This window comes from Tupaia chinensis, unplaced genomic scaffold, assembly GCF_000334495.1.
Source record: "Tupaia chinensis unplaced genomic scaffold, TupChi_1.0 Scaffold000196_1, whole genome shotgun sequence".
NCBI lineage: Eukaryota > Metazoa > Chordata > Mammalia > Scandentia > Tupaiidae > Tupaia > Tupaia belangeri.
In genome coordinates, this window is record NW_006159671.1 from 2,822,968 (window position 1) to 2,838,263 (window position 15,296).

The 15,296-nt window shown below is 38.8% G+C and overlaps 1 protein-coding gene and 1 long non-coding RNA gene across 3 annotated transcripts in view; one reads left to right on the forward strand and one right to left on the reverse strand.

Annotated features, from left to right (window-relative positions):
* Positions 1 to 15,296, forward strand: part of GAS2 (growth arrest specific 2) — a 136,266-nt gene that overhangs the window by 61,126 nt on the left and 59,844 nt on the right. The window contains exon 5 of the mRNA XM_006146905.3: positions 8,184 to 8,325. Coding sequence (XP_006146967.1) covers positions 8,184 to 8,325 — 142 coding nt within the window. The remainder of the gene's footprint in view (positions 1 to 8,183; positions 8,326 to 15,296) is intronic.
* The window catches only part of LOC102497089 (uncharacterized), a 31,303-nt gene continuing 29,238 nt past the window's right edge, over positions 13,232 to 15,296 (reverse strand). Inside the window, exon 6 of one of the 2 annotated variants that reach the window (XR_001370259.2) lies at positions 13,232 to 13,784. This is a non-coding gene — a long non-coding RNA (uncharacterized LOC102497089). Of the gene's footprint in view, positions 13,785 to 13,954; positions 14,092 to 15,296 lie in introns of those variants that run through there. The other variant, XR_001370260.2, reaches the window with a different exon arrangement.

Genomic DNA, 15,296 nt, shown 5'->3' on the forward strand with positions numbered 1-15,296 from the left:
AGCCCATTTATCTCTTTCTTTGAGTTCCATACAACTATGAGAATCCATGCCTGGTTCTTTGCAAGATAATACATGGAAAAATGTGAAACCAAAGCGAGTTGACTTACCTGATGAAGTCCCTTTTATTACTTAATTAGCTATGATTTCTACAATTACTCCTTGTTTTTTCCTCCTCCCAGAAGAAGTTTCCTAAGATGGCTCCGCATACGTCATCAAAGAAGACAAGCTACCCAGTGATAAAATGCCTTTAGAAATCACTAGTCCTATAGCTTTGAGACTGGCTTAAATTTCCAATTGCCATAGAGTATAAAACAAATGAAAACCTTGGTTAATGGGGGCCGGCAAGTGGTGTGGTGGATGGGGGCGCTGGATTCCCACATGGCCAACCACGGTTCGAGTCTCAGACCTGGTGGTTTGCTTTCTCACTTTCCCTCTTTCACTCTCTCTCTCTCTCTGTCTTTCTGATCAAATTAAAATAAATAAGTAAATAAAATGAATGAATAAATAAAATAAAAATAAGAGCTTGGTTAAAGAAGGGGGATTAAAATGACCCTGTCAGTTTTAAGGTGAAGCATCATATGAAGTATCTGTCTCCCCATCCCAACATATTTAAATATTGGGATTCTGGGTTGCTCCATTTCTATACTTAATAATCTGTGAGCAGATAAAAGCAATTATTCATAGTAAAAAAGTACTGATTTCAGAAAGTAGTTATGCAAGGGCTAGGGCTGCCGTTATATCGCAACATTTCAATTTGTAAATTTGGCCTTTTATGTTCTTCACCCACTTTCACTTTCAGTGAAAAAGAAAATATGCTAATAGATTACTCACAATAATTATTAAAGTGAGTTACAGTTACTTACTGTTCTGTGTGGCATGATGTTAAGCAGTTAAATAATAATTGGATAGATTAAAAATTGACCTATAAGTATCTACTCAAGTTTTTCTCTATATACATTTTCTCTATATACATTATTTATTATTTTGGCCAGAGGACATGAGCAGTGTCCTGGGAGAGAGAGAGAGAAAGCACCCCTGGTGAGGTGTGGTCATGCTGCTGTCCTTTCTCCTCTGTTCCCTTTCTCATCCGGATTTTGGGCATGCATGTACACCTGCCTGGTGTGTTTTTCAAGCCTCTAGGGCTAGGATTCAAACTGCTCTCAAACTACTAGCCGCATAGGATCTGGCTCCCTTAACAATGGACTATGGAATTGGCCCATGAAGACTTTGTACTTTGAGGGACATTCCATTGTGCTTTACGAATAGTAGGCCACTGAACCCAAACCTTACTACCTTACTGCTATGTTGAGCATATTAGCTGAAGGAAAATAGGGAAATTCATCATTCCAATCTATTTACGCCTAAATTTTGCTTCATATTAAACCTACATCCAGATTCAGTTTTTACTCCCTCATCCCCGACCCCTCTCTGGAAAACTATACGATTTACACAAATTAGTGATGCAACGCGTCTTTAGCCTGAACTAGAATTTATCTGAGGGGAGCACTCAAGAATCACAACATGCATTCGCACACAGAGCAACAAAATGAAAAGTTAGTTCTTTGAAAAGATAAAATAAACAAACTGTTAGCTAGACTAAGGGGGGAAAAAAAAACACAAATAAAATCAGAAACCAAAAAAGGAGACATTACAGCTGATTTCACAGAAATGCAAAGATTAAAAGAGGGTCATTTTTTAACAACAAATTGGAAAATCTAGCAGAAGTGGATAAATTCCTGGACACATAACAGCCTATCAAGATTGAATTGGAAGAAATAGAAAATATGAACAGAACAGTAAGTAGTGAGACTGAATCAGTAGTACAGAATTTCTCTACAACAACGGCAAAAGGCTAGACTGATGGCGTTCTTTGCTAGATTCCATAGGACAGAGGAATTTTGGCTTGAGCCAAGTCCTCAGAAAAATCTAAATTCCATGTTGTTAATCATTGGCATAATAGTTTCTTATATTTTATTTACTTCTCCAGATTATAAACAAGTTGTCTTAAAAGCGTCAACATCACTTTGGAAATGATTTCCAGAATGTTTACCATCGTCTGCCACCATCTCCTATCTGAGGACACTCCATAAAGTTCCTTTCAGAGCTGTGAGCTCTCTGAGTTCTGAGATGGGAGAATGAGGTCACTTACTTCACTTATTTTTGTTCTCATGGGTTAAACTTCATTAGATTCTGAACTAAATAGAGCTATCTTCACTGGAAAGTGAAATCCCCTCGCTAATATTTCAGAAAGCTGTCATTTTCTAAATGTAAAATACATGTTTGTCTGATGAAAAGTAAAACACTCAGCCAAAGCAAGTCAATAAAACCTCAAAGACATTTGAATGACACTGCACTGAAACTTGTTTCTGAGAAAAGAAAAGGAATTGTGAATTCAGTTCTTTCGCAGGCTGTGGAATTAAGATGATATTTATGATCAAATTGAAAAAATGTGGGGACCAGCAGTTAGCGTAATGGCTATGTCGCTGAACTCCCATGTAGTCGACTGCGGTTTGAGTCCTGGACCTGGTGGCTTAAACTCATGCTGGGCACATATGCGTGTATACTGAAGATCCTGAGGAGAATGGAGAAGGGACTGTGGCACGGCCATGCCCCCTGGCGGGTGATTTCTTGCTTTTTGTCTCTCTGTCTCTCTCTGTCTTTCTGGCAAGTACATGCGCCCTATAGCAAAAACCTCTCCAAAAAAAATAAATAAATAATTGAAAAATGTGTAATGTGAAATATTTTGGTTTGGAGCCATAATGAGTGACATCATAATGGGGCATTTTATGATCTTTATTTTTGAGTACTTTCTTGATTTGGAACAAAATTTATTGCCATTCAAAGGAAATACTTTACAAACATTTTAATCTCCCTTTCAATTCACAGCCTAATGGAAAGAAATATTACTTTAAAAATATATAGAGGCTTATATAAAGATCATTAACTGACTCATGGGATTTAAAGGTTAAAATTTCCTTCCAAATCTAAATCAATCTTTAAATTGTTTTAAACCAGAAAATAAATGATCTTGCAGGGATCTATAAACTACCTATTACATGCTTTACAAAGGGGAAGTTTTGCTTGTTTGACTCTGAAATGATCTCTAACCCAAGTAAAATAGTTTCTAGGTGTCTACTAAATAGTTTGAATCAATTTTCTAATTTAGGTTTCAGTTTGGAGACTAAGTTATTTCACCTCCCTCCATCTCAAAATTTATGTCAAAGGCCAGATAAATGAGAAACCTTTTCCTCGAAGTGCACCATAAAATCATTGAACCATATGCCCTTCCCTAGCATCGCTTTTCAATGAGACAAAAACAAATATGTTGCCCTTTGAGTATTTCCCCTACTTTCATGTGACTGAGGATTATAATTACGGGAATTTGATTTTAGTGGATTCAGTCTTGCTATTTTTGATCTGACCCTTATTCAGTTTGAGAACAGCAACTACCCCCTTCTATAGCTCTAAAATATTGTAGGTGCAAAGAACAACACAACATAAGTTTGAGAAAACCTCATAGACAAAATTAAAATGTGAAGTAGTGTGGAGTTAATCATGGAAACCCAAATGAAGCAGCCTTTTGGAGAAAGGAAAAAAAGTTCTGTTTGATGACGAAGTTGGAGTGCAGGTGCAGACCCCCAACCCAAGGGGAATTTTATGATTTACAGCCTGTTGACATCTCCAGACAGACAGGAAGCCAATGAATCGTAGTTAAGTGTGCATTTCAGGCCTGGCTGACTGTACCTTAGGCAGCTCGAAATATTTGAAAGCCAATAAAAGCAGAGATTTGGGGCTTAGTGTTGATTTTTCTGTGTTCAGTGGCATAGCTAATTTTCAACATTCCCAGATAAAGAAAAACCTCCAGGGCAAAGTTTTCTATCTCTGACTTTGTTACCAATTTGATTCAAACCTAATCTACTTTGTTTGTATTGAACATAAGGTCCAGTTTGTTGTTATTCTAATAGCGTATTTATTATTATCGTACTTTATTAAAAGAAAGCAAAAATTATGCAACCTATTCCTGCAAGGTGGCATGAATCCATCCACGATTACAAATGAAATCACATTTTCCAATTGACCTAATTTATACTTTCAAATATGTTTTCACTTAGGATTGATTTTTAATTGACTGTGACTTCTAATGTGTTAAGTTCTTCTAGCCTCACTGCCAAGTTTATGCTGTTCTCAAAAGAACATTAAACATAACCAAACTTCATACCTTGATGGAACTAAGAAGCCAAAGAAGTCTAGAGACACAGAGCAGGATTGCCTGCCAAAGTTCATCTGCTAAACTCCAGCACCGAGAAATTGGGCTGTCAGAAAAATCACGGTGCATTTTTCTATGCAAAGATGAGTCATGACATTTCCAGCAACCCAACATTTCAGATATTCTACCATTCTCGAAAATTTTATTTGAAATCAAGGAAAATTCCCTTCTAGAAATTTTATTTTAAATATTTTTATTTCATTTTCTCTTATACATTCCATCGTGTTATTTAGTTTACAAAGTGAATATTCCAACATATGACTATTTCTCCCTAGTCCAGTTGATAAAACTACAAAATTATCTTCAGCAAATAAAACCACATTTCTTTGTCCCATTCATGCTTTGCCTCTCTATTTTTCTTCTAAATGTCCTTCCTCAGACTCTCCTCTTTCACACACACTATATCTGGTATTCCCATCCATTTACTGTGTTTCTATATCCTTTAGTCTATCAGTTTCAGTCACAGAGTGCGGACAGTCGGTATATATTAAGTGAAGACATGCAGTGTCTCTCCTTCATAGCCTGGCTTACTTCACTCAGCAGTAAATCTACCGTATTCTTCCACTTTCTGTCAAAAGCCAGGATTTTGTTGTTAGTATTATTTTTTATTTTATGGCTCTGAGCCAGCCCTATAGCCTAGTGGTTAAGGGAGTCAGATTCCGCGTGGCCAGCTGAAGTTCAAATCCCAGCCCCAAGGACTTGAGAACACATGCCCCAAATCCTGCTGGGAAAGAAGAATGAAGGGAAACAGATAAGACAGTGTGGCCATGCCCCATTGCGCTCTCTGGAGAGCACACATGCCCTCTGGAAATAAAAACTTCAAAAAACCAATTTTTAAATTCTTCCATAAAGGAAATAACAATAGCACAAGTACTATTAGTCTTTCGGGACAGTTATGACACATTTTTCTATGCAAAAATATCTCGTGTGTTTTCCAACGACCCAAAACTTTGCATCTTAAAACGCCTTAATTCTGAGGTTGTTCAGATGATCTCATTTGGTGGTACAATATATTTAAAAAGTTGAAAACCTATGCAACAGAACCACAGTACTGCCTGGTACCTTTAATATGTCACTTAACTTATCAACACCAAGCTAAGAGGTTGTGTCACATGTTAGACATTGCCATGGACATCCCATGCAGGCTGACATCCGTCTAATGGTATAAACACATAGACATTAGAACTGGCATTCTGAATGAAAAGAAAGCTGAGGTTCAGAAACCCTGTCTGTCCAGCTGCCCAAGAGTGCCAGACACACTGAAGGTGTTCAACAGGACTTCTTTTTCTGACGGTCTTCCTTCTCCTCCTTCTATGATAGGATAGACCTCCAGGGCAAGCTGTTTTTACCTGCTTTTCTAACAGAAAATGAACTCCTAGAGGTTAAGTGACTTTCTAAATTTAAGGAGTAGGTTAATAGTCTAGTTAGTTCAGGCCTACACCTGAGGAGAATAATAAACAAAACTCCCTGTGAGTGCTTTTGATACCTGTCAGTAGTAATGAGAAGCTGTGTAGCGTTCAGCCTCAGGAATGATGACTAGAAAATATAAAATATGCGTATTTTAGTTTTAACAGGGTTTACAGGTATTCCAGAAGAATTTTTAAAATTTTTCCAGTCAGGCATTTTTGCATGTTTTATATTGGCACGTGTTACTGAAGTGATAGATGCATTTAGGGATCCAAGGCCATGAACCAGAATTTACATTGAGAGCTCCTGTCCTTGTGACATGAGTACAAAGGGATTTTTAAAATATATGATGATTAGTTATGAGGCGCCCGCAGTTCCAGGATGCCACATGCAGGGATGCTGTGAAGCAGACGCTAGTCTCTGCTCTTACAGAATCTGCCTCCAGCACATTAACACCAACACCCCAGTTACTGGGTATAGAAAAGGTTAGAAATACAATAAGCAGCATCTAGGACTTTTTGCTAATGATTTATACGTAACCGAAAATCCCTCCATAGACCAGGCTCTTCTCAGAGCAGAAATTGTCCTTTGAGTTGTGCCAGTGTAAACTGCTCTGCATCAAACTCTAATGTATGTTCTTCAGGTTTTAAAGAGCTCTTGACATGCAAAATCCCTCTTCACTATCTGAATTCTGAAAACAAAAAAAAATGAGAATGACAGAGTGACAGGTGAAATATTAAACATCACTTTTATAAGTGAGGGGGGCCAAGTTCACAGACACATTACAGATCTGCAACTGAACCCCAGCATTAGACTAACACGTTAGTCACCAGCAAAGGTGAGTCAGGATTGGGGTTCATAAGGAGGGTTTCTGGTGAGCAGCTTTCTTCCTAGAAGAAGAAAGATAAACTGAGTCTAGCATGCCCAGTTTATTCTCAAATGACCAATTTGATCATCCTTCTTCCTGTTGGGAAGGAGCCATGACGCTGAGAGGCTAGAAGCTAAACTAATTGAGCACCTTCTACAAGAACAAAATGTCAAGAGTAGGGAAACTGCTTTCCCCTACAAGTGCGTACTGAACACAGATGTAATGACGGTAGTTAAGACAAGCCTTTAACACAGGACAATGATTGAAGGCTTTATATGTAATGATACGTTAATATACTGTTCATCCAAAGGTACTGATATTCTGTGTGTAGATTATTTACCTTGTAGATTACTTTTTAATATCCAAGTAATGTTTTTAAATATTTTATAGATATTTTTAGTAGCCAAGGGATGCTTTCTTCTCCAAATGTCAGAGGAAAATAGCATCAGCCCAAATTCAAGAAACCAGCATTTGGCTTCTCATTTTGATCTAGGCTAGTTATGTGCCTTCTCTGCGTCTGTATTCCTGTCTGCACAAATGAAAGGGTCCCGCTGGATGAGTCTCCAAATCCCTTGCACCTTTCAAATTCTAAAGCTGCCTTGGCTTCCCCATGTAGAGAGAGTTGATATAGATCAGAAAACCAAGCTGACTTTTAAGTTTGCCTTAAGAGGAAATATGATGGGAACCAGCAGTTAGCGTAATGGCTATGTCACTGGACTCCCACGTAGTTGACCGCGGTTCGCGTCCCGGACTCGGTGGCTTAAAACTCACGCTGGGCATGTGTGCGTGCGTGCCCAAGATCCCGAGAGGAGAATGGAGGAGAAGGGATTGCGGCGTGACCATCCACCCTGGGGGTGATTTCTCGCATTCTGCCTCTCTCTGTCTGTCTGGCGAGCGCACGCGCCCTATAGTGAAAAAAAACAAAATGAGGAAATATGATTATGGGAGATAAGAATTTGAGAGCAATGGCCAACTGTGTTTTAAACTTAAACGGCATTTGTAATATAACGCACACAATTTTACACGTATTGTTTGTTATTCTAAGTCATTACTCTGTTCCCCTTTTGTTCATTTTCTTTCCACTAACAGTACATATGCTTTCATTATGCTGCTCCTAAGAGCGCAACCTATGAGTCCATGTAAGTCATACCCCAATCCTGAACCTAGGCCCATCGAGAAATACATGAACAGTACATTTTTTTTCTTTCTATACCATTTTCAGATGTATATTTTAGACTATTACTGCTTTGAAATGTTATTCTGGCCCTTAGATTTTATCTTTATCATCATTAACAAGCTTGTATTCAAACTTCAATTTAATTCTAGTGCTAATATTAAAACTGGTAAATGTGAAAGCGGAGGACTAAATTTTACATTGTTATTCATGTTATTGACTCATTAACATACTATACTGAGTATTTTTAATTGTAGTATGTTATCATGTGTGTGTTCATATTTTTTCTAAATATACATACACGACAAGTAAATATACACACTTATGGATGTGTGTGTATATACAGACATCCCTTACATAAAAGGACGCTAATTCAAGAACCCTGTGGTATTCATAATCAAGTGTAATATGTAGTAATTGCATCATGGTAAATTACGTCTGTATAATAATGTGGTATCTTTTGAAAGGTATGGTGTGGAGCCTCCTGGTTTGATAAAATTGGAAAAAGAGATTGAACAAGAAGAAACACTTTCTGCGCCTTCTCCGTCACCCTCTCCTTCCTCAAAGTCTTCTGGGAAAAAGAGTACTGGAAACTTACTTGATGATGCAGTGAGTAAAACTGGCCAGACTTCTTACCAGCAGTCAATCTTTGAACTACAAAACACACTCTGTATAACCTCATCAGTCTAACCTTTATCTGTTTCAATTTTCTTGGCATTTACTTTTTTAGAGTTTATTTTCTTTTTCCATGAGAGAACCAGATAGCAACCCGCTACCTCCCATAGGGAATGGTCATACTGCAATCCCTTCTCCTCCTTTTCTCCCTCTTTTTGGGACTTTGGGCACACACACACATATGCCTGGCATGTTTATCAAGCTAGAAGTGTTTTAATAATCACAGTAAATGGTTTCTAGGTATATGAATTAAAACGCTCAGACTGGGCCAGCCAGTGGCATGGTGGCCTAGGTGTCTGGATTTCAGGTGGCCGACTGTGTATTTTGAGTCCTGGATCCAGGGGCATGAAAACCATGCTGAGCACACGTGTGTGTGTGTGTGTGTGTGTGTGTGTGTGCATGCCCAAAATCCTGGTAGTGCACACCCCCAAGGGGGTTTCATATCCTCTCTCAAACTTCAGCCAGATAGGACCATGCGCACATGTGTGCCTCACGCAAACAAGGAGACCTTGGGATGTGAACCTGGGCCTTCCCGTGTGGCCTCAGCACTGTTACTGCCACACCACTGCAGCTATCCATCCTTGGAGTTTATTTTAAACTCCTATGAAAAGGTTCACAGTCCTACAGTTCATGTTGAGATCCAAAGTTGAGTCAGTTATTTTATTTGTTCAAAGTGTCACTTAATTCTGCAAAGCACTATCTAAAATGTAGGATACTAAGTTAACTTCCTGAAAATATTACTTGGAAACACTTCAGTCTCATTGTTATTGGGTCTTGATTCCTGTTTCACAGAGAAGTTGTCTGAGGCACACGATTTTGAGGATTATTGGAGAAGAGAAAGTGCAGTCGTGGTGGAGATGGTAACTGCTGTTATTGTTGGCCAGGGTCTAGCGTTCGCTGTTTTTCAAGAGCTCTCATATCTGAAAGGCAGGCTTCTTACTGAGAAAATGGAAGCTCTGAAAAATCCATATTGTATGCTGTAAAGATGTACAGTGATTAAGTACAAAGTGAAAAAAGAAGAAGTTGAGTAACCTGTTAGGAAGAGGAGAGGAGAAGGGAGGCACTTAGATTTTAATAACTTTGACTCTGGGGTCTTTCCACTAAGCGTGATACTTGAATAACAATTTCTGGCAACTTGGAAATTTTGTTTTGTTTTGTTTGTCTTAATTTTCCAGAGGGAGTGTATACTCACTGAAGAGAGAGAGAGAGAGAGAAAGAGAGAGAGAGAGAGAAAGCATTCCCCTCTGCACAGGGAGTGGTCATTACTGCAATCCCTTCTCCCCTTTTCTCTCTCCTGCGGGACTTTGGGCACATGTGCACACATGCCTGGCATGTTCCTCATGCCAAAAATGCTTTTTTTTTTTTTTTTTGCCATAGGGCACATGCACTCACCAGAAAGACAGAGAAAGAGAGACAGAAAACAAGATATCACACCCCCTCCCCCCCAGAAGGGATGGTCACACCGCAACCCCTTCTCCTCCATTCTTTTCTTGGGATCTTGGGTACACACACACACATGCCTGGCGTGGTTTTAATTAACTGGTCTGGGACTTGAACCGCAGTCGACTACATGGGAGTCCAACGACATAGCCATTACACCATCTGCTGGTCCCATGTTATTAATACCTTATAATTACAGTAAATAATGTCTATGTTTATGAAAGCTAATTAAAACTCTCAAGGTGGGCCAGCCAGTGCCGTGGTGGCTCAGGTGTGTGGATCCCACATGGCTGACTATGCATTTGGAGTTCCAGATCCAGTGTCTTGAAATCCATACAGGGTACTTGTGTGCACGTGCCCAAAATCTTACAAGAGGATGGAAGGGAAGAGATTGCAGTGTCATCATTCTCCACTGGGCTTGCTTTCTCACTTTTTCTCCCTCTGTCTCTCTGTCTCTCTCCAGCAAGGGCATACACCTACACACCCTGGCAAATGAAAAAAGCAAAATAAAGCTCTCGAGTTCTCCCCATTGCCGATGAAATGGTTCTTGGTTATAAGTAGCGTTTATGGAGTTGTAGTTGCTTATGAGTGCTTTAGAAGTGGTAATGCCAGAGACATTGGCTGAGCTATGTCTCATGAACATGGAAAGAATCCTTTGAAGCTAGCGCCAACCAGTGCCATCTGTAGAGTAGGCAGGACTGGCTTGGAGGGACCGTGGGCCCGCAGCTGGGAGTTTCATTCTCTGGGTCTAAGCTGAAAAGAGCTGGCGAAATGACTGACATTATAGAATACAGAAAAAAGGATTCTCCATCTTTTGCTTTCCTCTTTGTGATACTATAAACTATGTTAGGTTTAGATAAAGCAGAAATAGAACAATTTGTCTGAGTAAGAACCCTTCTTTTTCTTTCTTTCTTTCTTTTTTTTTCATTTATAATTTGCAAGATGTTTGCTTGTCAGGCAGAGACAGAGACAGAGAGAGAGAGGGAATCAGAGAAAGAATCCCCCCCCCCCACCCTGTCACTGTCATGTCACATGCCTTTCTCTTCCATTTCTCTTTTCCATTGGGATTTGGGGCACACATACACACAAACATGGCCTATTTTCTTCAAGCCATTGGGGCTGGGATTCAGACCACCCTATCATGGAATCTGGCTCCCTTAATCACAAGACCATGAGACCAGCTAGAGAACTTTTATTTTTCTGAAGGGTAGTAAACTTAAACTTAGCTGTAAAGTAGCTTAGCCAATACTAGTATTAGTTTCTTTTGGTTAACAGTTTAGTCCACTCAGGACCTAAATAGGTCCATGTTTTTATTTAAAACTGCCTAAAAGGGTTCTAAAATCACTGTTTTTAAGACCAGTTAGATGCTAGAAAGACAGAGAGAAAGGGAAATGAGAACTCACTCCCAAATTGGGATGGCCATCCTGAAATCCCTTCTCCTCCATTCTCCTCTTGGAATTTTGGGCATGCATGCACACATGCCCAGCATGATTTTCATGCCAGCAGGTCCAAGGGTCCAAGACTGGAATCGCAGTTGACCACCACCACTTCACCTGCTGGTCCCTGTTTAAATCTATTTTTAAACACTTTTTCCTCTTTTGAAGTTCAGGTTGTAGTACCTCCTATAAAAACATGATTTATTTATTTATTTATGTATTTATTTATTTATTTATTTATTTATTTATTTATTGGCATCTCATCTCAGGAAAAACTGATAATTGACTCCTTACTGTTTTGGGAGTTTGATGTGTTTTAATGAGGAATGTACTTCGGGGAGTATAAATATTCATTTCTCTCCAGGTACAAGTTTTGTTCTCAAAATCAAGGATCATATTTTGTTAATATATATCTATCTAGTACCAAAATAGGTCATTAAAGTTGAAAACACCTTCTTCCTTGCTCTATTTTTATGGATTGATCATGTGCTTTGCAAACAATTCACTTTTCAATTTTGCTGCAGCTTTGCAGAGAGAAGACATGCTGCAACTTGAAGCCCTTTATGTGAACCCAGAAGTAGCTAGAGCAGTTCCCCTTCCCAGCTTGACTCCTACCTGGCTGTCCTTCATCCTTGAGAAGGAGAAAAAAAGGAAAAGGGGGAGAAGGTGGCAAAACAGCTACCAAAGGAATATGGAAGACGTTTTACTCGTACCCCAACTCAGAACAAGAGAGGGAGATGGAGACTGTCTGTTAAACACCAAGGCAGTCACTCCATGGTTGTTCTTTGCTTCTCAGGTTCTAGTCTCTCAGCTGGAAATAATGGAGGGGTTTCAGGAGACCTATAGGCCCTCTTGAGAGTTTACCAGAGTACGGGAACATAACCATTTGTTTAGGTAAGGGATTTAATTGAATGTAAGAAATACGTGCAATGGATATTTCTGTACTACTCCAGCCAGGACCTATGTTCTACAAGTCTTTTAAACGGGCATTTTTTAGTAGTGTTTAATCAAGCACTAACACCACCAGATATCTCATTGGGGAAAAAATTCCATGGTTAAGTTAATTTGAGAAATACAACTTATTCTAGTCCCTACCTAGAGTTTGGCAATGCACTTTGGCATATCAAAGGCTCTGGTGAATTCCACAATAAGATCTTGTTTAACCTGGAATTTTCCACTTATTTGACCACAAAGGTCTCCTACAGTCTCCTTTATTCTACACTTGGGAAAATTGCATTGAACTATTTGCATTCAGTTAAAGAGAGAGTTTTTCACTGAAGTGTTCTATTTCATGGGTAGTGGAGAGGAAAGAAAAGTAATTTGAACTTCAGTAATGTTTTAAATCAGAGCTTCATGGCAGTGTCTTCAAAAAGTTCATGGAAAAGGCATATTATGAAAAAAAAAATCATGCCTAGATTTCCCAATTTTTTCACATTCAAATAAACTCAGTTTTATTCCACTTTCCACAAACTTTTTGAAGCCCCCTTGTATAGCTAATATAAAAACGGAATAGTTTCTATGGCAACTGCTGCACTGCATCTATGTAGCAGTGGGGAGTTGAAATTAATTACCTATATATGTGCTTTAGAATAAGGATGTAAAATTGCTTGCAGTTTTCCTCTGTTTAGTTATTAATATTGACTATTTGTACTCTGGCAAAATGATTATCTATGAACCACTGAAAAAGAAAAGGAGGAGGAAGAAGAGGCATAAAAGAAGAAAAAACAGTAAAAGAAGTAGAAAAGAAAAATGTTAAAAAGCATGAGAAGCAGACGCATGTTCAGATATAATAATATTCCAGTGAAGATTTCAACAATAAGTGCTGGTTTTGAAACCTTTTCTGTCTCCTCATATTTCCTTGGGGAACTTAGGGAAATAGTGGGGAAAAATACAACAATGACGTGACCTTTTATGTGGATAATACACCCCACCTTCTTTAATCAAGATATCATGAAAGAAACGCAGTGGAGTTCATTCATATGAATTTATTCTCCAGATGTCCTCATAGAGTGATTCAGCTGTGATGAAACAGTGGGGTCAGGCTTAGTTCTCTTTGCATCCCCTCCTGTTGAGCTAGTTCCCACACAAAGAGTTGAATACAGTTCTAAGAAACCATTCTTACTTTCTTCCTCTTCTCCATCAACTTCCTCAGTCTGGGGATGAGAGATAGTATAATTCTGAGTAATCAGGCTCCTCTTGAAATCCCATTTCAGCAGAACACTGGCTGGGTTCCTAGCCAAAAAGAGAACACCTGCCAGACTGACTTATCCCGAGGTAATGTAAGAAGCAGAGATGTCATCGGTCACTGTTGACTGAACAATGCATTTCCACTGCCCACAGTCTGGCCTTGTCTCTTCCACTTCTGCCTCCCCTTCACATACCACTACAAAAAAAGCCCTCGATTGTTGAAATCAAGTCCATTTTCAAAGCATTAGAAAAGGGCAGGCCACTTGAGAAAATGTTTCTTGTATTTTACTTCATTCTTTACCAGCAGTTTCTGTGTCTCCTCTAAGAACACTGTAAGGTGAAAATACTTTCCATAAAGACTTAAGATTGTCATTTCTTAGCAAAAAAAAAAAAAACAAAACAAAGCAAACACTCAAACACCAATTTACTGTTTGTTCAATTACTACATGGCAACAAAATTGTGTCTAGCATGAACTTCCCAGTGATTAGGCCTCAGGGCATGTGCTGTTTTGATGCTGTCTATCTGGATTTTCTGACGGTCACCAAAGTCCTCCTCTCTCTCTTCCTCCTTTCCTTCATCCTTGCTTTTTTCACGGAAGCCTCCCTTACTTTGGTGCTAAGGAAGATTGTACCTCTTCTAGTAAAAACATAAAACATAATTTGTATATACATGAATATATTCACATTTGTAATTTTTTTTAGAGATTTTTGCTATAGGGCACATTCACTTGCCAGAGAGACAGAAAGCAAGAAATCACTCCCTTAGGGAGGATGGCCATGCCACAATCTCTTCTCCTCCATTCCCCTCTTGGGATTTGGGGCATACATGCACATGTGCGCAGGGTTGAGTTTCAGGCTGCCAAGTCTGGAACTCAAACCATGGTTGCCTGCGTAGGAGTCCAGCGCCTTAACCACTTTACCACCTTTGACCCCACACATTTGTATTTTTATCCACATATAGAAAGAGATATGTGCAAAGAAAACACTAAAAATAACATATATAGATATACCCATTGGCTTTATGACCCCATGCCCACCCTAGAGTTCTATTGTCAGTATTCCATTTGAGACCATCTTTTCAAAATATCTCTAGGGACAGAATTCTACTAATGCTAAAGTCATTGGGGGGATATATGTGTGACCAAGTATAAGACAGTGGGACTAAGATATGTGTTAGGTTGTTCCTTATTTTTCATTGAAAACCATCTCTAAGGTTCTTTGAATCGACTCTCATTCTGTTCCGGCATTTCCTCTCTGTGTCATGTATGGATCCCTGTTTTATTTATCTATATTCATTTATCTATTTAATATGCCTTTATTGAAATCTTATTACATACTTTTAAGTCATTGTGCTTGATATCAAGGATTGAAAAATGTAATGAATTGCTATCTTTACCGCCAAGGAATCCGTTCTAGCAAGGAGACATTAAGGTTAACCGATAACTGAGATACAATATGCTATGATAAAAATAAGTACCAAGAATCATGGGCTCAAATGTTGGAAAATTTAGGGATGACATAGGAACTGACTAGAGTGTATATGACAAAGTTGGTTTTCTTGTTCTTTCCTTACTGAAATAATGTTGGTTCTTCCTTATATGACAATGAGGAATAACTGTCTCGTTGTCAAGATAAGTGTTATTTCGGGACTTTCCCCTCTCATACTGTTTTTCCTTCAGTATTTTATGTTTCTCTCTTTATGCAACCTTTCTTATCCTAGGGAAACTAAGTTGTGTATTCTTTTATACCAGCATGCAAGTGAGTTCATGTTTTCCTCTTCCAACTCTTTTTGCCTAGCAGAGGTGAATTTAAGTCAAAATTGTATATATATAGATATATATA